At 55.7% G+C, this 27,969-nt stretch overlaps 1 protein-coding gene across 3 annotated transcripts; it reads left to right on the top strand.

The window, feature by feature from the left end:
• The first annotated feature begins 12 nt into the window (after positions 1 to 12).
• LOC135978860 (voltage-dependent L-type calcium channel subunit alpha-1S-like) lies at positions 13 to 18,146 on the top strand. 3 transcript variants are annotated; one of them, XM_065579596.1, is made up of 8 exons: positions 199 to 2,387; positions 3,083 to 3,148; positions 4,256 to 4,352; positions 5,862 to 5,964; positions 14,095 to 14,171; positions 15,057 to 15,151; positions 16,210 to 16,347; positions 17,563 to 18,146. In XM_065579596.1, exons 1-8 carry the CDS (start codon positions 2,313 to 2,315, stop codon positions 17,626 to 17,628), a joined length of 717 nt encoding a protein of 238 aa, XP_065435668.1. In that variant the 5' UTR covers positions 199 to 2,312; the 3' UTR covers positions 17,629 to 18,146. The 3 variants fall into 3 exon arrangements, with proteins under 3 accessions (XP_065435669.1, XP_065435668.1, XP_065435667.1); XM_065579595.1 differs by having other exon boundaries at positions 16,180 to 16,347; XM_065579597.1 differs by lacking the exon at positions 16,210 to 16,347 and having other exon boundaries at positions 13 to 2,387.
• Positions 18,147 to 27,969: the final 9,823 nt, after the last annotated feature.

The following is a 27,969-nucleotide window of genomic DNA, read 5'->3' as shown; positions in this document are numbered from 1 at the left end:
TGAAAGAAATGCTTAAGGAAAGGGACCAGGAAGGGTGGGGGCTAGTTGAGGAGCCCACCCTCCTTGCTGAATTGGTAATGGAACACTAAAGAATCAGTTTCTGAGGCAGACAACTAAGGGGAACACAACAAGGGGCATTTTATCCTTTTTACAATGAGAGGGGAGTATGAAGGGAGTTGGGATCGATCCAGGGTTTTCTTTGTTTTTTTTTGTGTCAGAGAACAGGGTGAGGGGGAGCGCTCAGTCTGGTGGTGGGAGAGGAGGCTTTTAATAAAGATTTTAACTTATTATTTGAATATTTGAGAGAGGCGAGTTTTGATTTTGTCCACCTACGATTTGCCTCTTCCCACCACTGCATGAAACAATTAACCTCTCCTTTAGCCAATTTAGTTTTAGGCTGGCCGAGTTTGTTTTTTAAGATGTCCACTCAGTCTTTGTTCCAAGGTTTTAACAGTGGCCACTGAGTTTTGGGATCTCCCTGAGTTAGCCTAGACCATTTTTCCAGAAATTTACAGGAGTCCGGACCCTTCCTAAAACTGAGCCGGCGTTCCTTTAGGGAACTGTCCCGACTTAGATGTCTGATTACCAATACAGGAGGACTTTACACACACCAATCACACAAGAAGGAAATTCGGGTTCGTCAGAGCGATGCCCGGTGCAACACACAAAAGGAGCCCACAGGCTACTGCCTCAATCGCCCTTGCTTTCACACCAAGGGTTTTACCCAAGGTGCGGTGCGGCTGCGATTGTGCAGATTTCACTCACTCAGACCGCGGGAACAGGAACCCCTTGGTCGGCCGATCCCCGGACGGAGATGGCACCCAGACTCAAACACTCCACAGGAGGACGGATAGACACAGAGACAGGACAGTCCTCAGTCCGGACAAAACACAGAAATAATTACCTGACCAGATTCCTGATGTCAGATCCCGGGATCCCTACCAGAACAGAGTGGGAACCAACAGGTTCGATGGCGTAGACCTCACTGTGGTCGTGCACCCTTCCATTCAGGAGGAGGACCGCTCGGGCCAAATGCCCAGGTGCCGGCTACCACGGTCATCCTACAAAAACGGTCAGGAATCACACAGCCCCAGTGAAGACGGTTGCCATCTCGGTAGAACCTCCAAATTGTCAAAGTTAGACTCAGGACTCAGAGTTTGTCAGACCACTCTGTTTTATTAGCACAGCGCTCTGCTAATACATTCAGATAATGTGAGCCCCCATGCAAGATTCAAACAGTCTTATTTATACAGATAAAAGGGTGCGAACTAAACAAAGGGACAGAGAGAGCAAAATTGTAAAATTTGCATAGGGCACAATATGCATATCCTGCTTCCTTATTAACTCTTATCGATCTAAGGCTAATGCTTCACCAATTGCCCTTAAGTGGGGCAATTCATTAAGCAGTTAATGTCTGCTTTCCTGCCCCCCTGGCTTGCAGCATTTCTCATTTCTACTTAAAGGTACATACAGCATTCTTTAATTCATTCTATTTCTTTAATATAATTCATTTCACTTTCACACCCTTGTCGTGGAGCGGAGAGTTCCCACTCTTGCCAAGAGCTTTTCTCTCCTGATAGCCTCCTTTGCTGCACCTCCCCCTTGGGAGGGCTCCGATCCCCACTTCCCTCCAGACAGGGAGGGACTCGCGGGGACCTGGGGCAGCAATATCAACTTTCGAAGGTCTCCCCCACCCTAACCTACCCTTTTCCTTCCTTCCTTTCCTCCCACCCCACCCTGGTCAGCCCCGCTCTATGACCCCAAACCAGACATGCCCAGCCAGCTCAAGCCCTTTGCACCCTGCCGTAGACTTGCTCTCGGGCCCAGTGTGGTGGCAACCAGAGCCCCAGGTGAAGCAGGAGGGACTGGATTCCATCATGTAACCCTTGCCGGTGGAGCTGAGCATGGGGGAGGGAGGCTCTCTTCTGGATCATCCTCGCTGGCATGTACTGACTTGGTAGCACTCCTCCACCCTCACTACAGCATGCAGCTCCCCTGAGCTGGCCCAGCGAGAGGGCTTACTCTAACACACAACACCCAACTGCAGGAGAGCCCTGAGCCGGGCTGCAGATCCGAGAGATCCCTGGGCTGTAGTGGTGAACGGTGGGGGAAATGCCACCAGTTCCGCACAGCAGTGGCTCCTCCCTGTGGCCGAGCAGCCCCGAAGAGCTCAGCAGGTCTCCTGGGCCTGCTCCCTCCCTCCCCTCCCTGGGACTTTTGTTCCCACTGAGCAGCTAAGGGGCGTGCTTTGCCTGCAGGATTCTGCAGACAGTACCCGCATCTCCATCACCTTCTTCCGACTTTTCCGGGTGATGCGGTTGGTGAAGCTGTTGAGCCGGGGGGAAGGAGTCAGGACCCTGCTCTGGACCTTCATCAAGTCCTTTCAGGTGCGTATGGACCAATTCCCAGTGTGGCTGGGCAACTGGCTTTGAAGATGGGACCTTCAGCCCCAAAGCACAGGCCTCTACTGCTCAAGAGCTCCATTAGCCGGTAGCAGCAGCAGGCTGTTAACCTCGATATGGACTGGTCACTAGCTGGCACGCACTTGACATGTATGTTATCCAAGCATCTAGGAGTTCAGGAGGAGCCAAGAAGGGCTTCCCAGATGCTCATTCATACTGGTGTCAGCATGTCTCAGAGCCTCAGTTGGCCCCATATTCCTCAGACCAGATCAGTAAGATCGCCAGCTCCCTTGGACAGGAACTTCCAGGACTGGAGGGGCGCTGAGGGTGCTCTCCAGCACCTCAGTAGTAGGCACCTGTTTGTGCTGAGATTGTGCATGTCCCTTTCTCCCTGCCCCCCCCCCACCCCAGTGCTTGTCCCAGCTGCAGGGGCAGGGAGTGAGTGACAGCAGCAGGAATGCTGGAGAACTGGTGTTTTTAGTGGCAGCTTCCAGCCCCAGCCAGCAGCAGACAGCCTCACTCTCCGGCCAGCTGCCCCGCTGGACCCCTGGCTGGCACCAGAGCTTGGTAGCTCCAGCCCGGAGAACTCCTACTCCTAAAGCAGGCGGGATCCACAGCGGGGATAGGCTGCTCCCTCTCAGCTCCACTCCCACATGAGCTCTGGACCTTTTGTCTCACAGGCCCTGCCCTACGTGGCGTTGCTGATCGTGATGCTGTTCTTCATCTACGCTGTGATCGGGATGCAGGTAAGGAGGTGGGGACAGCGCTGGGGCCCCGGCTGGCAGGGTGTGGGAGAGCCAGGATCCAGGGAGCAGGGGTCACCCCTCGGGCACTCCTGCCACACGACAGATACAACCCCACTGTCTTTCCACCAGGGGGGGTCTCAGAGTGCTCTGCAGTCACTAGTGAATCAAGCCCCAGCAGCCTCCCTGCCAGGGGGAGACCATGTTATTATCCCCATTCCACTGATGGGGAAACTGAGGCACAGAGCTGTCAAACTCCCCCAGCTTCACACAGCAAGTCAGTCGCAAAGCTGGGAACACATCTTGGGCCTCTGACTCCCAGCGCTGTGCCCAGTCCACAAGGTCATCCTGCCAGGCCAGCCCTTTCCCTGTGGTGCCAGGCTATTGGCTGGAAAGGAGCCAGCGGGAGCAGTGGTGAGGCCAGAGCGGGAGCACGTGGGGTGGAGGGTAGCGACGAATGCCTATGGCAGGGCGTTCCTCTGCAGGGCAGCTGGCACCTGAGCATGTCATTCACACATGTTTGGGAAAATCGCCCTGGTGGATGGAACCCAAATCAACCGGAACAACAACTTCCAGACCTTCCCACAAGCCATCCTGCTGCTCTTCAGGTCTGTGTAGGCCCCACCCCTTCCTCATCCCACCGCATCCCTTCCCATTCCATCCCCTGGGGGTGCCCGGTACAGCCAGCTTGGGGGCATTTGTAATGCAGAGCCACTGCTGGGGGAAGCCAGCCTGACTTCCCCGAGAAGCGAAGACCCCAGGGCTAGTCCCTCACTCCCACGGGTCATTAAAGGGCCCCTCATGTGTGCCATGAGGTTGCACTGGATCACAATGCACCAGTCCATGGCGGTGCAACACAAGGGCCTGGGTCCCCCTACACGGAAGCAACAATGAGGTGTAACCATCCTGGCACTGTCATCCTGGCCATCCCCAGGAGCTGGACCCAGCACCTCCAGAGCTGAACATGGAGCTTGTGCTGCGGGGCTACGATCCAGAGCCTCAAAGATATTTCGGCATCACAAGCCAATTAACTCCCCACCCCCAGCCAGGGTTTGCAATTCTACCACTGGAGCAGATGGGTAAAGCACAGCTTTCTCTTGATTCCTTCAGGGGAAGAATCAAACATCTGGATGTGGTGACCCTGCTGAGATGCATCCAGCCTCCCCTGGGCTTTGGGAAGTTCTGTCCGCACCGCGTGGCTTGCAAGGTAACTACCCCTTTGCAAAGGGAAAGGTTCCATGATTGACATGCTGAACGGCTCTATCCCAGTCCCGGCCCCTTCCCTCCAGCACACCCTGCAGCCTCTGGGCTCTCCAGCTCCCACCGAAAGGGGCTGGGGAGAAATCCAGGGTTGGTTTTGTGTATCCTCGTGATCTGATATCAAGTGTTTAATGGAGAAGGAAGCTTTTGGGGGGAGCGAGACAATTTAAACGGGTGGACACACTTCAGGTTTCCTGAATTATAATCCTCCATGGTACAGTCAGTCCAATACAAGGCAGAGGTCCCCACCTCTGAGAAGACCCTGAAGCTCTTGGTCAGACACAAATCTCAGCTAGAGATGGGTCCAAGCTGCATGGCTCAGCTCTAGTGTCCCCATGTTCAGGTTTGGGGTTGGGGACCAGGCCCTTCTTCAGCTTCGGTGGGTCCCATTGTAGCTGCATGAAAGCTCTTATGGTGGGAGTCCAAACTCCTCAGCGGGGAACGTGTCCCATTGTCCGCAGGGGGCAGCTCTCCAAAAGCCGGGGGCTGCAGAGGGAGCAGGGAGAGTGGGCGGCACTTCTTCCTGCACCCGCTCAATCTCAACAGAGCATGGGAGACATTTCTGACTCGTGCCATCAAAGCGTTAACAAAGCCACCCAGTTCCTGGGTCGGAGTTCAAGGCAGTTTTGCCATTTTAAACCAGCTGTGGATTTTGGAGCACTGGATGAAATGGCATGTTATCAAAAGGCCATGCAGTCTTATCCCAGAATCCTTTGGGTTGGACGGGCTCTCTAGTGGATCCTCTAGTGCACCCCGCTGCCTTTGTGGTTGAATGGATTTCACTGATCCCATCCCTGATAGAAGGATGTCTTGGTCCTGCTTTGAGCAGGGGGTGGGACTAGATGGCCTCCTGAGGTCCCTTCCAACCCTGATATTCTATGATTCTATGTCTTCCCAATTCCCTCACCTTCGACATCTCCCCTGGTGAGGCCACACCTGCCATATGCAGCCTGCCGAATAAACCAACCTGTCTGAGAGTTATAACCTTTAACCTGACTGTTCCCATGCAGCCTATGCCTCCGTGGTCTGTCTTTGCTGACTGGTGAGCTGTTAGGGTGACCAGACAGCAAACGTGAAAAATCGGGACGGGGTGGGGGGTAATAGGAGCCTATATAAGAAAAAGACCCAAAAATCAGGACTGTCCCTATAAAATCGGGACATCTGATCACCCTATGAGCTGTGCTCTGGAGAGCGTCCTTTGCACAAGTGCCGTGCAATAGAGATGGATCTCCGTTGTCATGAATATAAAGGGTACTCTTTCTAAGGGGGCTGCTGGACACAGATGGACCAGGAGGGTCTCTCTGGTTCCCTAGCTCTCAGACTGTGCTGCCATTGTCACGGCACAACATCTTCCTTAGGCCTGGCCTGAGTGGTCCTGCCGGGGTCTGCTGCCGGCCCTGTGCGTGGGAAATGTGCTCCGGGCTGGGGGTGAACGCAGTTGTTGTTTGTTGTGCAGCGCCTGGTGTGCATGAACATGCCTCTGAACAGCGATGGCACCGTCACCTTCAACGCCACTCTCTTCGCTCTGGTGCGGACTGCCCTCAAGATCTAGACGGAAGGTGAGGGACACGCTCTGTCTGCTTTGGTGCCCTGCCCTGCCAGCATAGCGCTGGCTGGTGCATCTATAGAGACTGCCTCCAGAATGCTTCCCTAGCCCCACCCATGCAGGGGTCCCTCCCCAGCCATCAGGGTGAGATGTGAGTAATATCGGCTACCCTGGTGCATTTCATCTGAGACCGAGGGCCAGATCCTTTGCTGCTGCAAATCAGCATGACTTGACTTCAAAGGAGAGTCGCCTGTTTACACCTGCTGGGAACTTGGCCCCTTGTAATTTAGCCTCACAACACCCATGTGAGGTAGGTGAGGGTTGTGTAGGGATCCTTTCACCCATCCACAGAATGCTGCCTTCTTCTCTGAGGAGTGTCCCTGGCGGTGCTCCACCCCAAGCACCTTTGATTGGAGATGTTCACTAGCAGTGCCTGTTCGTCCCATGCATGCACTCCAGACATCCCCGGGCTCCGTACTGAGGGTATATAGAGCTGCCCAGGCAAATTGCCCTCGATTCCTTCTCAACTCCCCGCTGGCCTGAGACAGAGCATCAAGCTTGCCCTCTTCCGCTTTGCTCTAGCTTAGCCTCGAGTTCCTAGTTCAAGGTTTAGTTTAGTTTACTTGCCTCTCTCCTTTATTTTATAATTGTCCCTCTTCGGTTAATTTGAGGAGGTTCTGCTTAATAGCCCCTTTTTTCCTCCTCCCCCTTCCTGAGGGGTTTGCCTTGGGGATTGTCATCAACCTGGTGTGCCAGGATTCCTGGGATGCAAGCGCTGCCTTTCCCGCTGGGAATCGACCCTGGTCAGCGACAGACATTCCCAGTGTATCCGCTGTCTGGGACACACCTTCAATTCCAGCCAACTCCAAGATCTGCTCAGCTTTTCAAAGCAGATCTAAAAACTCCTGGAGATTCAGCTTAGGATCCTCATGATGGAGCTCGCCGTCCAACCAGCTCAGGGTCCAGGCCCAAGAGACCCCCTGTACAGCCGCAGCCAAGTGAGCACAGTGCCCCCCAATCGCCGTACCCCGCTCGCCTAGGACTTTGCGGGTAGGAAGACAGAGCGCACTGCTAAAATTCCCAAGCAGAGTTCCGGCTCTCCTCCTGGACGGCCCACTTCAAACGACCCTCAGTCACCGTCAAGATCGACCGTTTCAGAGACCTCCTGTCCCAGGTGTCAGGAATGAGGGCCTGCATCTGAGCCTGGGACTAGCTAGTCTCCAGGCATAGCAAGCCCAGATGGGCTGCAGCAGGACCACCTGACTGGCTGAAGGGAACCAGCCAGTGTGCTTGTAAGCCCAGCAGCAGCAGCAGGTCACTGGCTGCTCAATGCTTCACCCACAGCTGCAGTCACCCCAGGCCTATCTTGCTCCAGCCTTGTTCTGCCCACTCCCAGCCCTGCCCCAGCCTGATTCCTGTTTAAACCCAGTTTACTCTGGCTCTGGACTCTGACTCCTTCTTCCTGACTCTGGTTCTGCCCCTTGGGTCCGGACTAAAGCTCTGATCCTTGGTTCTGGTTCCCAGTCCCTCCTTGCTCTGGCTCCAACTAGTAGGCTGGGCTGCCCCGGTCCTGACACCGGGAAGGGCACCGCTGAGGCTCCATCCTGCTACAGAAACGACCCTAAACGCTCTGCCTCTAAAAAGTCTGTAGCATAAACAGACTTTTCAATACCACCTCCAGTGCCTAAACATGTGACCCTGACAGCAACATCGGTTCCTCCAAGCTCAGCATCTTCAGTATCAGTGCTATTGTCTAGACAGATGCCACCAGAACAATCCGCACCCTCGGTACTGACACTGGTCGCGTCAGAACCCCATCCAGTCCAGGTTCACCCAGTACCACAGAAGTTTAGATTCTCCAAAGGCTTGCTGGAGTCTGATGAGCCAGAATGGGTACCACATGGCTATCTGTAGTGAAATCTGCAGGGCCTCTGAGACCTTACTTTCCTCCGGTACCCCCGGGTTCTCCTGTACCACCTGTCCCAGGTGGAGAACCATCCTCGCCTCCAATGTCTGCTCCTCCTCTGGACTGTGCTGAGGACTCCACTTCAGATTCTCAGCTATCTGTGCGGGGATCCCCTAGGTACCACCATAGCAGCATCTCTCCTGATACCTTTGTGACGGGCTGGAACCCCTGGGATGTCACCTGCTGTGCTGGGATTTCACTGAGTCAGACCATTCTGCCAGCCCGGGCCCCCCTTTATCTGGTCTTGCTGGGCTCGGCTCCCCCGTCTTTTCCAGCCCAGCACGCAGGCAGGGCCACACCCACCTGCACAGAGAGACAGAGATTCACTCTGGGAAGGCTCAGCTTGAGGAGCTTGCCACAGCACCCAGATGTCCACCCTCCCTTGGAGTACAGACCCGAAATTATATGAGATTCGCCTCTTCTCTCAGTGTGGAGGAGAGTGTGCACATCTCCCCCCCCCCGTTAGAAATCACATTGACTGGGTTCTATTGTAAACCAGAAATAAATGTATTAACTAGAACAGGTGTATTTTAAATAGTTAAGGAGGTAGCAGACAGAACAAAGCATATCTGCCCCAAGTGTTTTCTCCAAAGTCCTGGCAATAGTAGCTGTGCACAGGTGGGGAATAATCATCTTTCCTACCACGACAACTGGCTGTTCAAGGACCATTGTATGTCAAAGTCTTCTCTGCAATACAGAAGCCATCTGTAATGTCCACTTTGACTCCAGTTCAACAGATAAACTTCACAGGAGCATCTCTGAATACCCGAACATCCAGAGCTTACCTTCCTTCCGACAGATTTCTGATACTGATGAGTCTTATTGCCAAGATCAAATAACCCCCTGACAACAGCAAGAAATTGCCTCCAACTGCTGGCTCATATGGCAGCTTGTACTTTCATAACACAACATGCCAGGTTACATCTTGCTGCTTCCAGGGTTGGCTCAGAATAGTCTATCACCCGAACAAACAAACAGTCTAGACAATCTGGTGTCTGGCCCTCATCATGTGCTACACTTGCTCAAGTGAAGGACCTGTCCAAAGTCCGTGCAGGAGTTCCTATCGCCCAGCCGCCTCCTACCATCGCCATAACTTTGGATGCCTCACTTGTGGGATGGGGAGTGCAGCTAATGGGACACACTGTCCAAGGCAAATGGTTGTCTCAAGAGTCTCTCCTGCACATCAACCTCCTAGAATTAGGAGCAGTCAGGAATGCCTGTATCTCGATGTAGACCCTCTCCAATAGACAATGAATCCAAGAGACTGGACGTATGGGGCAGAAAGAGCAACTCACCAGCTGCTCTTCAATTCCGTAGTGGCAATTTCGGGTCTGGGTGGTGAAATGGGACTTTACCACATACTCAGAACGTACACACTTCATTGAACATCTGCCACAAGACCAAAGAGACAGGTTTCAGTCCAGTGTTGTGGAGCTCCCATCCTTCCTCCTCCTGGGGCCAATCAAGCTGGTTCCAACAGCGTCCATCAGGAAAGGATTCTATTCCAACTACTTCCTAGTTCCCGCGAGAGACGGAGGCGGGAGGTCAATTCTTGACCTCAGAAACTTGAGCAACTAAGTTCTAGCACAACAGTTCAGCATGGTGACACTCGCTCCCATTCTCCCATTGTTGGATCCAGGACATGGGCTCGTCGCCCACGACCTACAGGACGCCCATCACCACAAGTGTTTACTTTGCTTTGTAATTGGACCACGATCAACACCAAGTTCTCCCCTCCGGACTCTCCACGGTGCCGAGGGTGTTTACGAAGTTCCTCTTGGCAGTAGTAGCTGGTCTCTGTCAATGGGGGATCTTGGTATTCCCATATTTGGACACCTGGTTGATCAAGGGTTGATCACTCCAAGAGGTCCAACCAGCCATGGCCAAGGCGTTAACTAGGACTTCGCATCAATCACAAAAAATTGATACTAACTCCAGTGTAAAGGATAAACTGCATAGGAGCCACTCGAGCCCACAACAGCAAGAGCCTATCTATTCTGGGAGACATCTTCCACCCTATCTGGCCTAATCTCGGTGCTACAGTTCAGCCCATAAACAATCATGAGAGCTCATCTTCCACTCTTGGGATATACATCCTCCTGCACGTTCATGACTTCCTATGTGAGACTCCATCTCCGATGTCTCCAGGATGTGGTTTAGAACAGTAAATATCCCAGACAGACACCACCTGTCCAAAGGGGTCACGGTGCCTCAGAAGGTGTTGGATTCCCTTACGTGACAGAAAGACCCACAGAGGGTCGGTGTGGGAACCCCATTCTTGCATCGCACACCATCAAAGATCCTCATGACAGATACGTCCTCTCTGAACCCCAGGGCCTGGCTCCCGAATGGCTCTCTCGACCATGGAGTTAACTCATTTGGCTGCAGTTCAGTCAGTTCGTTTGGCAGATAGCCCAGTACCGGCAAGACTTATCTCCGGAATGGAAACACTTTCACTCTTGATGCTCTCTTTCTTCTTCCCAAGCCTTAGAAGTTTCCCTTTCCAAAATACTTGACCGCCAGCTGGAATTAAAGATACAGGGTCTCTCCGTGAGCTTTGGTAGAGTGCAGGTGACTGCTCTCACAGTTTTCCAGTTACCCATCCAGGGCTTCTCGGTTTTTGCCCACCCTGTCACAGCCAGATTCCTCCAGGCTCTATACAACTGGTTTCCTCCTGTTTGGGACCCAGTGAGACCTCAACCTGCTTCTTAATGCTCCAAGGAAAGTCTCCTTTGAAACAACGACCACCTGCTCTCTCCTCCATATCGCCTTCAAAATTTCATTCCTGGGCGCCATTACTTCAGCAAGACGAATTGGAGAGTGGAGGGCACTCCTGGCTGACACACCATATCCCACCCTTTCATAGGGACAAGGTTCTACTGTGTCCCCAGCCCTATTTTCTTCCTAAGGTCTCCTTGGAAGATCACATTAACCAGGAGATTCGCCTGCCAGTGTTCTACCCACATCCTCAGGCCTCCAGAGAGGTCTCAAGCCTTCATTCGCTGGATGTTCGACGGGCCCTTGCCTTCTCTGTGGACAGGACTAGGTCCTTGAGGGCCTCTCCCAGGCTACTTGTGTTGCTAACAAAATGAATAAAGGGCCAGCCTGTTCCTAGTCCATACAGGGGTTGTCTGTGTGTTGCAGGTTGTATTTTAACCTGTTATGACAGAACGGGGGTGCGTCCCCCCCGCCCCCCACGGTGATAGCACATTCCACTGGAGCTCAGTCCACATCCAGTACGTTCCCATAGCAGAAATCTGCAGGACTGCGACTGGTCTTCTGCCAGCCCTGTGCCAAGCATGTGCCATGTCCCCTGCTTCCAGAGAGGACGCTGCCTTTGGTGATATCGTTCTCCGAACAGTCCTTGACTCACTTCTGTGGCATGCCCCTCCTCTCTGAGTTACTGCTCTGGAGTGCCCTGCAGCGGGGTGCCACAGGGACATACGCTCGACGAAGAAGGGACGGTGACTTACCTTACATAACTTGAGTTCTTCGAGATGCTTTGTTCCTATGGGTGCTCCACCTTCCCGGCCTCCTTCTTCTCCGCTGCAGATACGTCGCCCCGTTTCACTCCTTCAGAGAACAAGGTGTGACTCTGTGCAGGCCTGCCAGCACGACTGCAGTCTCCGAATGCACATCCTGTGGTGGAGCACCCATCGGGCCAGAACATCTCAAAGAACCAAGGTTTCAGAGGGGTAGCCGTGTTAGTCTGTGTTCATCCCTGTTGATATTCACCCCTTCTTGTCCTCTGTTGGGAATGGGCCACATCCACCCTAATTGAATTGGCCTCGTTAGCACTGACCCCCCCACACACACTTGGTAAGGCAACTCCCATCTGTTCATGTGCTGTATATTTATACCTGCCTACTTTCTAGCCCACGAAAGCTTATGCCCAAATAAATTTGTTAGTCTCTAAGGTGCCAAAAGAACCCAGGGTAAGTCACCTCTCCTTCTTCACACTTAGTGATGCTGTCCTGTCTGTGTCTGTCCCCATTCACCTCATCTATCTATCTATCCCGAGACAGATCCTTCTATCATGTATGAATCCATCTGTCCATCTTACACATCCATCCATCCATCCAGTACCTAGAGTGTCTGACTGTTCAGTCATTGGTTCTCTCTCTAACACAAGTGGTGTTTGTGCTGTTTTTATTAATATGATTTGGTGGGGGTGATTATGGCAGGGAGGAGATGAGCCCAGAGGTGCTGAAGAAGAGGAGGGAGGGTAGAAGAGGAAGGAGAGGAGACCAGAGGTGCTGAAGAAGGGGATGGAGGGTAAAGGAGGGAGGGGATCAGGCCAGATGTGCTGAAGAAGAGGATGGAGGGTAGAGGAGGGAGGGGAGGAGGCCAGAGGTGCTGAAGAAGAGGATGGAGGGTAGAGGAGGGAGGGGAGGAGACCAGAGGTGCTAAAGAAGGGGATGGAGGGTAGAGGAGGGAGGGGAGGATGCCAGAAGTGCTAAAGAAGGGGATGGAGGGGGGGAGGGGATCAGGCCAGAGGTGCTGTAGAAGGGGATGGAGGGTAGAGGAGGGAGGGGAGGGGAGGAGGCCAGAGGTGCTAAAGAAGAGGATGGAGGGTAGAGGAGGGAGGGGATGAGGCCAGAGGTGCTGAAGAAGGGGATGGAGGAGACCAGAGGTGCTGAAGAAGAGGATGGAGGGTAGAGGAGGGAGGGGAGGAGACCAGAGGTGCTGAAGAGGAGGGAGGGGAGGAGACCAGAGGTGCTGAAGAAGGGGATGGAGGGTAGAGGAGGGAGGGGAGGAGGCCAGAGGTGCTAAAGAAGGGGATGGAGGGTAGAGGAGGGAGGGGAGGAGACCAGAGGTGCTAAAGAAGGGGATGGAGGGGAGGAGGCCAGAGGTGCTAAAGAAGGGGAAGGAGGGTAGAAGAGGGAGGGGAGGAGGCCAGAGGTGCTGAAGAAGGGGATGGAGGATAGAGGAGGGAGGGGACGAGACCAGAGGTGCTAAAGAAGGGGATGGAGGGTAGAGGAGGGAGCGGATGAGGCCAGAGGTGCTGAAGAAGGGGAGGGAGGGTAGAGGAGGAAGGGGAGGAGACCAGAGGTGCTGAAGAAGGGGATGAAGGGTAGAGGTGGGAGGGGAGGAGGCCAGAGGTGCTGAAGCAGGGGATGGAGGGTAGAGGTGGGAGGGGAGGAGACCAGAGGTGCTGAAGAAGGGGATGAAGGGTAGAGGTGGGAGGGGAGGAGACCAGAGGTGCTGAAGAAGAGGCTGGAGGGTAGAAGAGGGAGGGGAGGAGACCAGAGGTGCTGAAGAAGGGGATGAAGGGTAGAGGTGGGAGGGGAGGAGGCCAGAGGTGCTGAAGAAGGGGATGGAGGGTAGAGGTGGGAGGGGAGGAGGCCAGAGGTGCTGAAGAAGGGGATGGAGGGTAGAGGAGGGAGGGGAGGGGAGGAGGCCAGAGGTGCTGAAGAAGGGGATGGAGGGTAGAGGAGGGAGGGGAGGAGGCCAGAGGTGCTGAAGAAGGGGATGGAGGGTAGAGGAGGGAGGGGAGGAGCCCAGAGGTGCTGAAGAAGGGGATGGAGGGTAGAGGAGGGAGGGGAGGAGGACAGAGGTGCTGAAGAAGGGGATGGAGGGTAGAGGAGGGAGGGGAGGAGGCCAGAGGTGCTGAAGAAGAGGATGGAGGGTAGAGGAGGGAGGGGAGGAGACCAGAGGTGCTAAAGAAGGGGATGGAGGGTAGAGGAGGGAGGGGAGGATGCCAGAGGTGCTAAAGAAGGGGATGGAGGGGGGGGAGGGGATCAGGCCAGAGGTGCTGTAGAAGGGGATGGAGGGTAGAGGAGGGAGGGGCGGGGAGGAGGCCAGAGGTGCTAAAGAAGAGGATGGAGGGTAGAGGAGGGAGGGGAGGACGCCAGAGGTACTGAAGAAGGGGAGGGAGGGTAGAGTAGGGAGGGGAGGAGACCAGAGGTGCTGAAGAAGAGGCTGGAGGGTAGAAGAGGGAGGGGAGGAGACCAGAGGTGCTGAAGAAGGGGCTGGAGGGTAAAGGAGGGAGGGAGGGGAGGATCCCAGAGATGCTGAAGAACAGGATCGGGGGTAGAGGAGGGAGCTGTGGTGGACAGAGGGCAGGAGGCAGTTAGGGTCTCGAATGGTGACTGACGCTTGTGAATGGAAGCCCTTGGAGGGGTGGCTGGGTGGTGGTCCCTGCGCCAGCCCGACGCTCTTTCCTGTCCCTGACAGGGTGCAGTACGAGGGCGAGCTGCGGGGGGAGAGGATGCTGCCGGCATCCTGCCAGCCACAGCCACACTCTGCCCTGGGTCAGTACCTGCAGCATCGTCGCACCGGGCACTTCCTGGCCTTACTGAGAGGGGTGTCCTGGGGGGGCAGTGTCATGGCCTGGGGAAACTCCCAGCTTGCCAGATGGGCATAGGGTGGGACCCCATGTTTCACCAAGTGGCCTGGAGGATAGACCCTCTTTTATCAGAGTGTGGGGAGGGAGGCCCCCCTTTTATTGGGGGGACCCCATAAGGTGTGGAAGGGAGGGGCCCCATTTTATGTGGGGGTGGGACTCCATTTTTCACCAAGGCAGCCAGTGAGCCCCCTTTTATCGGGGAGCAGGAGCTGTCTCTTCATGGCCCTAAGGATGAACTAAGCAATAGAAAGAGAAGCCAACACTGGAATTCCCTGCAGCAGTGAATGCAGATAACCTCCTTCCCTGGGGGTGCCAGTTCTGGGGCAGGGTCCTTTTCCCAGGGCGCCATGGCCCTCAAGGGGAGGGGAAGCAGGAGGCTGAATTTCCTGGGGTGCTGCAGGCCGAGTTCCCCCTCAGCCGGCAGAGACAGGAGGTCGTGGTTCCCAGGAGGGGTCATCCAGGTCTCTGTTTTCCCATCCCCATGTTCAGGCCTCGCCGGGGGCAGGTGCGGCCTGGGTGTAAGGCCAAGGGAAGGCCCGTGCTCCACTCTTTCCCTGTGAGCGAGGGGCGCATCCAGTTCCCTCTGCCTCTCTCGGCGGGTTGCCGGGGAGGGGGCTGGCCCAGGGCTGGCTGGGGCATGTGCACAGGATCTTCAAGTGCACCAGAGCTCTGCTTCCCCAGCCCCCGCACTAGTCAGCCCCTTCCCAGCTGGCACCCCCTATGCCTCAGGGCCACAGCAGTGTCCTTCCTGTGGGCTCCCCAAGTGACGCACCCGTTCCCTTCCCCTCAGGCCACAACCGCTCCTTCCGCCTGGAGAAGCGGCAGCGGTGGCTGGACAGGAGGCGGGCAGCCAGTGTCGGCGGATGCCCGGGATTGGAGCTGCAGGTAAATGGCGCTGGGATATCATGTGGCTCATCTGGGGGAGGGGGGGAGGTTAGTCCCCCTCCCACTTTGGGCTGGCCAAGACAACTGTGCACTGGAGGCACCGGGTCCCCCAGGGCCAGCTAGCAGGAGATCCCAGCTTGGCATCTGCCTCTTGCGCTGCATCCGCCCCAGCCTGGTTGGCCTCTGGGAAGCAGGACGGAGCCTGCGCTCATGGCCTATCCGCAGCAGAGACGCGGCCATGGGGCTGGGGGAAGCTGGGGGTGTCCCAGTGTCCAGCCACAAGCCCCCCGAATGGCTCAGGCGCAAAGACCCCGTCTCCGGCACCCCTGCCCTCTTCCCAATGGCAACTGGAACGGCCCACAGGGCTGGAGCCTCTGCCGGGGCCACTGGTGGCTAGGAGTGGAGATGGGCGTACCAGGGAATGGAGCACTGGGGGGCAGGGAGGGCGTGCCTTGTTATATCCAGGTAATCACAGCTCCGCTATGTAAGGAGATGAGGCTCTGTAGCCATGCCCCTTCTCTGCCCATTCCCCTGTCCTCTTCCGCCCTGCGCTCCAGAGGAAAGAAGGCCCCTGGGGCTATGGACGGGGGCTGTTGCTAGCCTGGGGGAGTTGGCCATTGACTCTACAGGAGCCAAGTTCAAGTGACTGGGCAGTATCCTGGAGCTCAGAGCTTGGTCCCTGCTCTAGTGCCCAGCCAGGCAGGACTGGCCCTCGGGTTCTATACCATCGCCAACGATCGCCACCTCTCCTTAAACTAACGGGGGCGCCCGGCTGTTCCCGGAGCCCAGCGGGGAGCAGGGCAGGCGCAGGTAGTGCTGTCCAAGTGCTGAATCATCGCCCTGGAAGAGGCTGCGCTCTTCCTCCAAAGGGGTGCCACCAGGCGGCTAGCGGACGCCACGGCGGGCGAGAGGGATCTGAGCTGCTCTGCAAGCCTGGGGGGTGGCCCCTGGGCGATTCCACGGACCAGCCCCCACCTCGCCCACCTGTCGAGGCTGTTGCAGCACGTTCAGTATTGCTCACCCCCGAGGATGTGACTCTTGGCTCCTTCTCCGCCCAGCTGCGCAGAGAGGAGGCCGCTGCCCAGGAGCGGGGAGCGGACCTGAGCTCCGAGTGCCAGCTGGATGGTGGCAGTGACATGAACGGGGAGGGAGATGCTGCTGCCTCCACTCCAGCCACCACCTTACTCATCCAGGAGGTAGCAGTGGGGCAGCACCCAGCAGGGGGACTGGCTGAGGTGGGACTGGAGAGACTGTTCCTGGGGGAGCGGTGAAAGGAGGAGAGAGGCCACAGCTCCTGGAGTGGGATGGGGTGAGGCCAGGGGGCGGGGGCAGAGGCAGGATGGGACGGGGGGAGTTGCCAGCCCTGAGCCTACGGATCGGAATGGGGTGAAAGCAGAGATCAGTAATGGTGCTGGCACAGCGGTAAGGCAGGCAGAAAGCCAGCTGTGGGATAGACGCAGGAAGGGGGCTGTGGGTTGGGAGTGAGGAGCACCAGCGGAGCTGTGTGTGTGAGGAGCCCAGGGCTGTGATAGCAGGGGCTGTGGGTCGGGATTGAGGGGCACCGGTGGAGCTGGGGGGAGCCCAGGGCTGGGATAGCAGGGGCTGTGGGTCGGGATTGAGGGGCACCGATAGAGCTGGGGGGAACCCAGGGCTGGGATAGCAGGAGCTGTGGGTCGGGATTGAGGGGCACCGGCGGAGCTGGGGGGAGCCCAGGGCTGGGATAGCGGGGGCTGTGGGTCGGGATTGAGGGGCACCGGCGGAGCTGGGGGGAGCCCAGGGCTGGGATAGCAGGGGCTGTGGGTCGGGATTGCTGGGCACCGGTGGAGCTGGGGGAAGCCCAGGGCCCCAGGGCTGGGATAGCAGGGGCTGTGGGTCGGGATTGTGGGGCTCCGGTGGAGCTGGGGGGAGCCCAGGGCTGGGATAGCGGGGGCTGTAGTTCGGGATTGAGGGGCACCGGTGGAGCTGGGGGGAGCCCAGGGCTGGGATAGCAGTGGCTGTGGGTCGGGATTGAGAGGCACCGGCGGAGCTGGGGGGAGCCCAGGGCTGGGATAGCAGGAGCTGTGGGTCAGGATTGAGGGGCACCGGTGGAGCTGGAGGGAGCCCAGGGCTGGGATAGCGGGGGCTGTGGGTCGGGATTGCGGGGCACCGGTGGAGCTGGGGGGAACCCAGGGCTGGGATAGCAGGGGCTGTGTGTCGGGATTGAGGCGCACCAGCAAAGCTGCACACGGGGAATTTGCCGAGCGTCTGCTCACACTTTGCTCTAGGGCCGGTTCGCTCCCGAGTGTGAACGTTCCCAGCTCCACGGGTTTGTGCTGAGCTCGGAAGCGCAGGCATCAGCTGCACAGAGCCCAGAGGTCGTTTCTCCACAGCCCGAGCAACCAGGTTGTGCTGATCCCTTTCTTCTGCTGCAGGCTCTGCTCTCCAGGGGCCTGGGCGCTCTGGCCCACGACCCATCCTTTGTGACGGCCATGCCATGAGAGTCGAGGTGGCTGCCACCTGCCAGCTGGAGATGGTGCTGATGGAAGAGACTGTGGCTGAGCTGCTGAGGGGAAGGGAAAGCCCAGAGGGAGCAGAGGCCGGTTCCACCCACTGACACACCTTGGCCACGTCCCTGCATAGCTCCCCTGGGCCCGGCATGCCTGGCTCCCAGAGGCCATCTCCAGCCCCTGCCTGTGAGACGCTGCCGGGGATCCCCCTCGCCAATGGTGCCAGCCGGGAGGTGCTGCCTGTTTGTGGGCTTTGAGAGGGTTACCGTGGAAACACAGCACCATCTCCTCCCACGCACAGCCTTGACTGGTTGCTCTCTGCCCCGGGCCAGGCAGATGGGAGCCAGAGAAGGACTGGCCGGGCTGTTTGGGAAGGAGCGGTGAGGGCCTGAACTCCGGGGGCATTTCCTACAGGGGTGTCTGGTGCTGTGTGGGCAAGGTGCACCCCCTGCCCTCTCAAGAGCTGTAACGTGTGCGCCGGACGGGTCATTAAATCCCTGGCACTGCGATCACGCTGCTCCGCTCTGTCCTTCAGTGCTCTGGTCTTCGATCAGAGGGGGGCCAGCGGAGACCCTTGGGGGCCTGCTTTCCAGCAGTGCTGAGCACCCGCAGCTCCAGCCAACGCCAGCGGGACTCGTGGGTGCCCGTCCCTCTGAACACCAGCCCCCCAGGTGTCTCCAGTCAGGCCTGCCGAATGAGCGGCCACTTTCCAACTGTGGGGCTGAACATACATAGCCAGAGCCGGCCCTTGCCATCTAGACAAGGCACCTGCTACAGATGGGGGACGAGGCCCAGCGAGGGGAAGGGGAGACTCTCACTATTTATCTCACTCCCTGTGACTGCCGGGAGGCCTCGCCTCTCATTGTCACATGAGCCTTTGCAAACCAAGCCGGGGTGACTGGCCGAAGGTCACAGGGGGAGTCTGTGGCCAACGTGGGAACTGACCCCACATCTGAGTCCCGGCCAGAGCCTTAACCACAAGCCCACCCTTCCTCTGACACGGCATCCCTTCCTCTGTCCCAGGAGCCACGGCCTGGGCCTGCCCTTGGCTTGGACCCTGAGCTGGGAGGGGCAGCTTGCCCCGTGGTGATTTATTATTGCTATTACCCTAGTGCCTAGGAGCCCCTGGCGTGATGCTCGGGGCTGTGCCAGCACAGGACAGAAAGAAGGTCCGTGCCCTAAGGGGCCGGCTCACCACGTAAGCCCTGGGTCAATCTCCCGTGTCGCATTGTCTTTGCCCAGGACAGGTGGCATTTCCGGACACTGAGTAAAATCACACGTGTGTTTTGTTCTAATCAGCCCAATAAAGAGGAGATTTGGTGCCTTTTGTGGTAAATTTCCCAGGCTGGGTTCAAAAGTGGGGCTGCCTCGCTCTGTTTCAAAGCAGGAATAAGTGCTCTGGGTGAAATCTAGCTCAGATACAGCGCCCGTTCTTGGTGTGTGGGGGTGGAAATTAACAATCAGAACAACTTTCTGAGTGGGGTGGATTCTGCTGCAGCTGGATGGCTCCTTCCAAAAACCACAAGGCAGGGGCTTGAGGCAGGAACAACGGGTTGAAATTTTCCAGCCTGGGTTAAACAGAAGGTCAGACGAGGGGAGCGCAGGGGTCCCTGCTGGTGTAAATCAGCATCGTGCCATTGCTGTCAATGGAGCTGGGCCAGCTGAGGATGTGGCTTCTCTGTGATTAGCTGATAATCCAGCCCCGTTCCTTCTCCAGCGACGAACCGGAGCCAAATTCATTCGTACCAGGAAAGGAACCCGATAGGGCTTGAAAGTCGTGGAGGGAGCAGATGTGCTGGGGTCGGGATTTGTAGCGAACGGCTGATCTGCTGAATTCGTCCTCTCCCTCGCTGTGCAAACTTGCCCAAGGAGCCCGATGCTGGGGACTGGGCTCTTGGGAGAATCTGGCCTGCCGTGGCTTCCAGGGGTCCGTGCTGTCCTGCCAGCGTGGCGTGATGTGGGACAAGGCCAGAGACACCCCACCCCAGCCAAGACAGCATTGCCCAGCCAGTGCTGCCAGGACGGCACTTCTGTCATGGTGAGCAGTGGGGATGGCTGCACGGCACCCCCTGCTGGACAGTGCTTCTCCTCCCCTCTGGCCCCCTGGGCTGCACGCTCTGGTTTGAAGCAGTGTGAGCCCATTGCTAGCCCAGTCCCTGGCTCCTCCCCGGCTAATCTAGATTAAAATGCAGAGAAATTATGGGTCCTGTGGGACGCGCTGAATCAATAGAGCCCGTCTGCTCTCAGCCGTGGTGTTTATTTGTTAATTTAATAAACGGGAAGTGGCTGTCGCAGGGACCATCTGCGGCCAAGCCCTGGCGAGTGACAGCAGGGGGTCCCCCTGGGGGGGGCGGGGGAGGGGAAAGGAGCCAGGCAGTCAGCGGCTCTTTGGGGGTGGAGAGCCGGGGAGTTGGCAGGGAAATTAAGCCTGTGCTCAGACGGAACTCAGGGCTCTTCCCCCAGAAGTCAGGGGGCATCCCTGGGGGGTTAAGGAGTGGCTGCCCTCCCCCCCCCCCGCGAAGTGTTTAATCAGACACACGCTGTAGGAACTGAGCATTGTCTAGAGGTTGGAACAGGGGACCGTGGGTCAGGCCTCCTGGAGTCTGTTCCCAGCTCTGGCACACTGTGTACCCATGGGCAAATCACTCGCCCTGCTCCATGCCTCAGTTTTCCTCTCTGTAATGTGGGGATAATGGTACCCATCTGCCTCGCGGGGGAGTTGTGAAACTTCATTAATCATGATCCAGCCAGAGATCTTAAGGGTGTGTGGCTGAGGTGGGGGGAAACTGAGGCACAGCAAAAGGAAGTGACTTGCCCCGGGTCACACAAGGGAGTCAGTGTCAGAGCTGGGGACAGAATCCATGCCTCCTGGTCCCCAGTTCTGTGCCTGAGCCACACTGCTACTGTCAATAAGGAATAAGATCTATAATAATCCAGTGTATCATTATGCTTATCCTTCCTCTCTCCTCTCTGTAGCTCTGAAGTCCTGGACAGTGGCGGATTAGCTACTGGGCCAATGGGTCCCATGCCCATGGGCCTTGGCAATTGGGGGGGCCCTGGAAAAATGGGCACCCCCATGACCTGCTCTGCCCACCCAGCATTCCTGCCTGGGGGTGGGGAAAGCCTCCACGCCCTGACCCCATTTCCCTGGCAGGAGCACCAGGAGTGCAGGGGGGATGGGACTAGAGGCAGAAGAGGTGCTCTGACCCAGGGCCCCACAAAATCTTAATCTGCCTCTGGTCCTGGCTGCAGGCTACTGAGAACAGCTTGCATGGGGATGAGGCTCCAGTGGCTTTTTCACTCCTTAGTTTTGGGATGAGCCATTTGGATCAAGGCCACTTGGCCGGATAATTATGACCTCCTGGAGAGAGGCCTTCAGGCCTAGGAATGATTAGCTGGGGGCGCTGGCTCCTGTCTTCATACAAGACGGCCTGGGGACACAGAACAGGGAAGCTTGAGCCCATGTTTTGACCAGTAGGGCAGAGTCCCCCACCGGCAAACACTCCTTGGGGGCTCAGCTGCTCTTTAAATCAGTGAGCGCTTGTCCCAGCTGACACTGTGAGCCTCTTTCTTAGAGAAAGGGGAGGGGAGGGAATATCTTTAGCTGGCCCAACTCCTGCGAGTGAGAGAGAGGAGCGTTCGAGCTACACAGAGCTCTTCTACAGGTCCTGGTGTCTCTCACCAACTGAAGTTGGTCCAATCAAAGATATTCCCTCCCGCACCTTGTCTGTCTCATCGCCCGGGACCAACACAGCTAGGACAACACTGCAGATTCTTTCCCAGGTGTCCGGCTGCTGGGTCTTGCCCACATGTTCAGGGTCTAACTGGTCACTATATTTGGAGGTCAGGAAGGAATTTCCCCCCAGGTCAGATTGGCAGAGACCCTGGGGGGTTTTCGCCTTCTTCTGCAGCATGGGGCATGGGTCACTTGCAGATTTAAACTAGTGTCAGTGGTGGATTCTCTGTAACGTGGAGTCGTTAAACCCTGATTTGAGGACGTCGGTAACTCAGCCGGAGGTGGTCAGACTAGCTGAATGATGATGGTCCCTTCTGGCCTTAAAGTCCGTGAGTCTGTGTGCTGACCCACGCCCAGGCCAGGGGACCTAGGGAGGCTGGGGCCATTGGAGCGGGGTAGAAAGAGTAACATGAAGGTGGAACAGAGCGAATGGGATTCCTGGGGACCTGAGCAAAATAGGCTTCATCAAACAATGGGGGCCCCTTAATCCGCTTGCGCTGTATGTTTAATGGGGGTGGGGGGGAGGCGCTGGGTTGCCAGCAAACGTGGGAGCTCTGTGCCACAAGAGCTGGCCAGGACTATGACGCTCCCGGCTGGCCAAACTGGGGCCCTCTCCCTGCCGTAAGAGCCCAAACGCTGCAGCTCATCTGGGGCTGGAGCATCGCCTGGTGCCAAGGAAACAAGTGGTTAACCTCAGCCCCGTTTCCCCTCCCCTTGAGCTGGGGCTGGGCTAGGGGGAGGCTGGGATCTGTGGTCGCAGGGCTGGGGAATTGGGGGGTATCTTTGGAGTGTCCTAGCTTAGCTTGCTTTAAACACGCCCTCTATGGCAAAGGTCTTGCTTTCTGCCCTTGTGCGTTCCCTGTGGCTGGGACGTCCCAGCAGCACAAGGGATAAGGACTCGGGGTACACCTGTTGCAAGTGCTGGGACAGGCAGGTCGACCACCCTCTGCCAAGGGGAAGCACCAATGACTCAGGCCACAGCTGAATTCGGGAAACAACAAAGGCAAAACCCAGCTCCGGGAGCGTGGCTAAAAGGTTGAAGCTCAGGGCTGCGGGTGGGGTGCCCGAGCAGAGAACCCCAGACAGCACCCACTGCCTGCAGAGAGTCGGTGGACACTGCGTGGAGGTGTGACACAACGAGGGATCGGAAACAGTCGCAGAGCAGCCTCCGCCCAGTGTCCTCCTCCTGCTGTGACGGCTGGTTGTCCTGCCCAGCGCCCACAGGAGGTTGACCAGGAGGTCTCACGATTTCCTGGGGCTCCGAATGGGCATACAAGACTGAGCTAGTGAGGGGCAAAGTGCAGTGAGAGGCCCTGGAGGAGCCGGCCGAGAGGCTGCAGCCTGGTGCACTCTACAGTGGTCTCAAGTTGCAGTGGGGAAGGTCTAGGTTGGATATTAGGAAACACTATTTCACTAGGAGGGTGGTGAAGCACTGGAATGGGTTACCTACAGGGCCGGCTCCAGGTTTTCTGCCGCCCCAAGTGGCAAAAAAAAAAAAAAAAGCCATGGCAGCGCGATCGCGCCACTCCACTCTTCAACGGCAATTTGGCGGCAGGTCCTTAGCTCCGAGAGGGACTGAGGGACCCGCCGCCGAATTGCCGCTGAAGACCCAGACATGCCGCCCCAATAGCGGACGGTGTGCCGCCCCTTAATATTGGCCGCCCTAAGCACCTGTTTCTTTAGCTGGTGTCTGGAGCCGGCCGTGGTTACCTAGGGAGGTGGTGGAATCTCCATCCTTAGAGGTTTTTAAGGCCTGGCTTGACAAAGCCCTGGCTGGGATGATTTAGTTGGTGTTGGTCCTGCTTTGAGCAGGGGGTGGGACTAGATGATCTCCTGAGGTCTCTTCCAACCCTAATCTTCTATGATTCTCTGAGTCTATGATACACAGGTGGTGCCAGGGTTTCCCTCGTGCCGCAGAAGCGGGAGTTGGGGTCTATTGGACTGAGCCAGGACGCCTGGGTTCCACTTCTGCCTCATTGCGTGACCTCAGGCCAGCCACTCTCGGCTGACTGCCAGAGCCTTTGTTCTGGGGAGCCCCAGTTGGAGACACTTGAGGCCTGATAGGAAGTGCCAAATGCCCTCTGCTCAAGCTGCAATCAATGGGCATTGCAGGGGCTCAGCACCCCTGGAACGTCCCGCCTGAGATGCCTCAGGCTGGGCTCCCAAACCGAGGGTGGTCTCGTCGAGGCGGGCTGTTAGCTCGTCCAGGCAGGACCTGTGTGACCAGCGTCCAGCCCAGCAGGGCCCCGCTCTCGGCTAGGGTCTCCAGGGGTACGTCAGCAGCGCAATGAAAACCACGCGCCACAAATCTCAGAGCCCGGGTCAACTGGCTCAGGCTGGGGCTAATACCAGGGCAGACGTTCCCGCTTGGGCGGGAGCCCAGGATCTGAGACCCGGCGAGAGGGGAGGGCTCCAGCCCGAGTGGGAACGTCCACACTGCTGTTGTTAACCCCAGAGTATGACCCCACAAGCCTGAGCCCATTGTCCCAGGCTCCGAGACTTACTGTCATGGGGGGAGGGGGGTTCAGTGTAGATGTACCCCTAGGTGAAATACAAATACTAATGGCCTCAATTGCTTTGTGCCTCGGTTTCCTCACCTGACCTACCCATGGGGAGTGAGGTAAACTAGGCCATGTTTGTAAAAAGCAACAGAGGGTCCTGTGGCACCTTTGAGACTAACAGAAGTACTGGGAGCATAAGCTTTCGTGGGTAAGAACCTCACTTCTTCAGATGCAAGTAATGGAAATCTCCAGAGACAGGTATATATCAGTGTGGAGATAACGAGGTTAGTTCAATCAGGGAGGGTGAGGTGCTCTGCTAGCAGTTGAGGTGTGAACACCAAGGGAGGAGAAACTGTTTCTGTAGTTGGATAGCCATTCACAGTCTTTGTTTAATCCTGATCTGATGGTGTCAAATTTGCAAATGAACTGGAGCTCAGCAGTTTCTCTTTGGAGTCTGGTCGTGAAGTTTTTTTGCTGTAAGATGGCAACCTTTACATCTGCTATTGTGTGGCCAGGGAGGTTGAAGTGTTCTCCTACAGGTTTTTGTATATTGCCATTCCTGATATCTGACTTGTGTCCATTTATCCTCTTGCATAGTGACTGTCCAGTTTGGCCAATGTACATAGCAGAGGGGCATTGCTGGCATATGATGGCATATATAACATTGGTGGACGTGCAGGTGAATGAGCCGGTGATGTTGTAGCTGATCTGGTTAGGTCCAGTGATGGTGTAGATATGTGGGCAGAGTTGGCATCGAGGTTTGTTGCATGGGTTGGTTCCTGAGTTAGAGTTGTTATGGTGTGGTGCGTGGTTGCTGGTGAGAATATGCTTAAGGTTGGCAGGTTGTCTGTGGGCGAGGACTGGCCTGCCTCCCAAGGTCTGTGAAAGTGAGGGATCATTGTCCAGGATGGGTTGTAGATCACTGATGATGCGTTGGAGAGGTTTAAGCTGAGGACTGTAGGTGATGGCCAGTGGAGTTCTGTTGGTTTCTCTTCTGGGCCTGTCTTGTAGCAGGAGGCTTCTGGGTACACGTCTGGCTCTGTTGATTTGTTTCTTTATTTCCTTGTGTGGGTATCGTAGTTTTGAGAATGCTTGGTGAAGATCTTGTAGGTGTTGGTCTCTGTCTGAGGGGTTGGAGCAGATGCGATTGTACCTCAGTGCTTGGCTGTAGACGATGGATCGTGTGGTGTGACCGGGGTGGAAGCTGGAGGCATGAAGGTAGGCGTAGCGGTCGGTGGGTTTTCGGTATAGGGTGGTGTTAATGTGGCCATCGCTTATTTGTACGGTGTTGTCCAGGCAGTGGACCTCCCGTGTAGATTGGTCCAGGCTGAGGTTGATGGTGGGGTGGAAGCTGTTGAAAGCATGGTGGAATTCTTCCAGGGCCTCCTTCCCATGGGTCCAGATGATGAAGAAGTCATCCATATAGCGTAGGTAGAGAAGGGGCATGAGTGGACAGGAGCTGAGGAAGCGTTGTTCCAGGTCAGCCATAAAAATGTTGGCATATTGTGGGGCCATGCGGGTGCTCATAGCGGTGCCACTGGTCTGGAGGTATATATTGTCACCAAATTTGAAATAATTGTGCGTGAGGATAAAGTCACAGAGCTCAGCAATAAGTTGTGCTGTGTCATCATCAGGGATACTGTTCCTGACAGCTTGTATTCCATCTGTATGTGGGATGTTTGTGTAGAGAGCCTCTACATCCATGGTGGCTAGGATGGTGTTTTCTGGGAGGTCACCAATGCATTGTAGTTTCCTCAGGAAATCTGTGGTGTCATGGAGATAGCTGGGAGTGCTGGTGGCGTAGGGTCTGAGTAGGGAGTCCACATATCCAGACAGTCCTTCAGTGAGAGTGCCAATGCCCGAGATGATGGAGCGTTCAGGATTTCCAGGTTTGTGGATCTTAGGTAATAGATAGAATAACCCCGGTCGGGGCTCTAAGGGTATGTTGATTTGTTCCTGTGTTAGTGTAGGGAGTGTCCTGAGTAGATGGTGTAGTTTCTTAGTGTATTCCTCAGTGGGATCTGAGGAAAGCGGCCTGTAGAATTGGGTATTGGAGAGTTGTCTGGCAGCCTCCTTCTGGTAGTCAGACCTGTTCATGATGACAACAGCACCTCCTTTATCAGCCTCTTTGATGATAATGTCAGGGTGGTTTCTGAGGCTGTGGATGGCATTGCGTTCTGCACGACTTAGGTTATGAGGCAAGCAATGTTGTTTTTCCACAATTTCTGCCTGTGCACGTCGGCGGAAGCATTCTATGTATAGGTCCAGACTGTCATTTCGACCCTCAGGAGGAGTCCATGTGGAGTTCTTCTTCCTGTGTTGTTGGTGGGAGGGTATCTGTGTATCAGTGCGCTGTTCAATGTTATCAAGAAAGTATTCTTTGAGTCGGAGGCGGCGAAAGTAGGCTTCCAGATCACCACAGAACTGTATCATGTTCGTGGGGGTGCTGGGGCAAAAGGAGAGTCCCCGAGATAGGACAGACTCTTCTGCTGGGTTGAGTGTGTAGCTGGATAAATTGACAATATTGCTGGGTGAGTTAGGGGTACCCCTGTTGTGGCCCCATGTGGCAGGTAGGATTTTAGACAGCTTACGGTCCTTTTTCCTTTGTAGAGAGGTGAAGTGTGTAATGTAGATCTCCTGTCTTATTTTAGTAAAGTCCGTTTGTGTGGAGGGTTGGTTATTTATGAGAGTCTCCAGGTTGGAGAGCTCTTTCTTGATGTTTTTCTGTTTGCTGTATAGGCTGCTGATCAGGTGGTTCCTCAGTTTCTTTGATAACGTATGGCATAATCTCTCACTGTGGTCTGTGCAGTATGTAGATAGCAATGGATTTTTCACCTTCAGTCCATTTGGTATGATGTCCATCTGTTTGCATTTGGAAAGGAAGATGATATCTGTCTGTATTTGTGCAAGTTTCTTCATGAGGTTGATAGATTTCCATTCCATACGGCTAAATGCAGTGCCTTGCATGGTGTCAAGTATCAGAGGGGTAGCCGTGTTAGTCTGAATCTGTAAAAAGCAACAGAGGGTCCTGTGGCACCTTTGAGACTAACAGAAGTACTGGGAGCATAAGCTTTCGTGGGTAAGAACCTCACTTCTTCAGATGCAAGTAATGGAAATCTCCAGAGGCAGGTATATATCAGTGTGGAGATAACAAGGTTAGTTCAATCAGGGAGGGTGAGGTACTCTGCTAGCAGTTGAGGTGTGAACACCAAGGGAGGAGAAACCGTTTCTGTAGTTGGATAGCCATTCACAGTCTTTGTTTAATCCTGATCTGATGGTGTCAAATTTGCAAATGAACTGGAGCTCAGCAGTTTCTCTTTGGAGTCTGGTCCTGAAGTTTTTTTGCTCTAAGATGGCAACCTTTACATCTGCTATTGTGTGGCCAGGGAGGTTGAAGTGTTCTCCTACAGGTTTTTGTATATTGCCATTCCTGATATCTGACTTGTGTCCATTTATCCTCTTGCGTAGTGACTGTCCAGTTTGGCCAATGTACATAGCAGAGGGGCATTGCTGGCATATGATGGCATATATAACATTGGTGGACGTGCAGGTGAATGAGCCGGTGATGTTGTAGCTGATCTGGTTAGGTCCAGTGATGGTGTTGCTGGTGTAGATATGTGGGCAGAGTTGGCATCGAGGTTTGTTGCATGGGTTGGTTCCTGAGTTAGAGTTGTTATGGTGTGGTGCGTGGTTGCTGGTGAGAATATGCTTAAGGTTGGCAGGTTGTCTGTGGGCGAGGACTGGCCTGCCTCCCAAGGTCTGTGAAAGTGAGGGATCATTGTCCAGGATGGGTTGTAGATCACTGATGATGCGTTGGAGAGGTTTAAGCTGAGGACTGTAGGTGATGGCCAGTGGAGTTCTGTTGGTTTCTCTTCTGGGCCTGTCTTGTAGCAGGAGGCTTCTGGGTACACGTCTGGCTCTGTTGATTTGTTTCTTTATTTCCTTGTGTGGGTATCGTAGTTTTGAGAATGCTTGGTGAAGATCTTATAGGTGTTGGTCTCTGTCTGAGGGGTTGGAGCAGATGCGATTGTACCTCAGTGCTTGGCTGTAGACGATGGATCATGTGGTGTGACCGGGGTGGAAGCTGGAGGCATG

This window comes from Chrysemys picta, unplaced genomic scaffold (genome assembly GCF_011386835.1).
Source record: "Chrysemys picta bellii isolate R12L10 unplaced genomic scaffold, ASM1138683v2 scaf488, whole genome shotgun sequence".
NCBI lineage: Eukaryota > Metazoa > Chordata > Testudines > Emydidae > Chrysemys > Chrysemys picta.
Note: the sequence above shows the minus strand (reverse complement) of the source record. Positions and strands in the feature narration are given on the sequence as shown.

What these genes read in the sequence shown, in the direction of transcription:
- LOC135978860 (XM_065579595.1), top strand. Translation starts at nt 2,313, where the DNA reads ATGCGGTTGGTGAAGCTGTTGAGCCGGGGGGAAGGAGTCAGGACCCTG. An exon ending in CGCACCGCGTGGCTTGCAAG is followed by an intron (nt 4,353 to 5,861) that starts GTAACTACCCCT and finishes TTTGTTGTGCAG; the next exon opens with CGCCTGGTGTGCATGAACAT. An exon ending in ACAGCCACACTCTGCCCTGG is followed by an intron (nt 14,172 to 15,056) that starts GTCAGTACCTGC and finishes CCTTCCCCTCAG; the next exon opens with GCCACAACCGCTCCTTCCGC.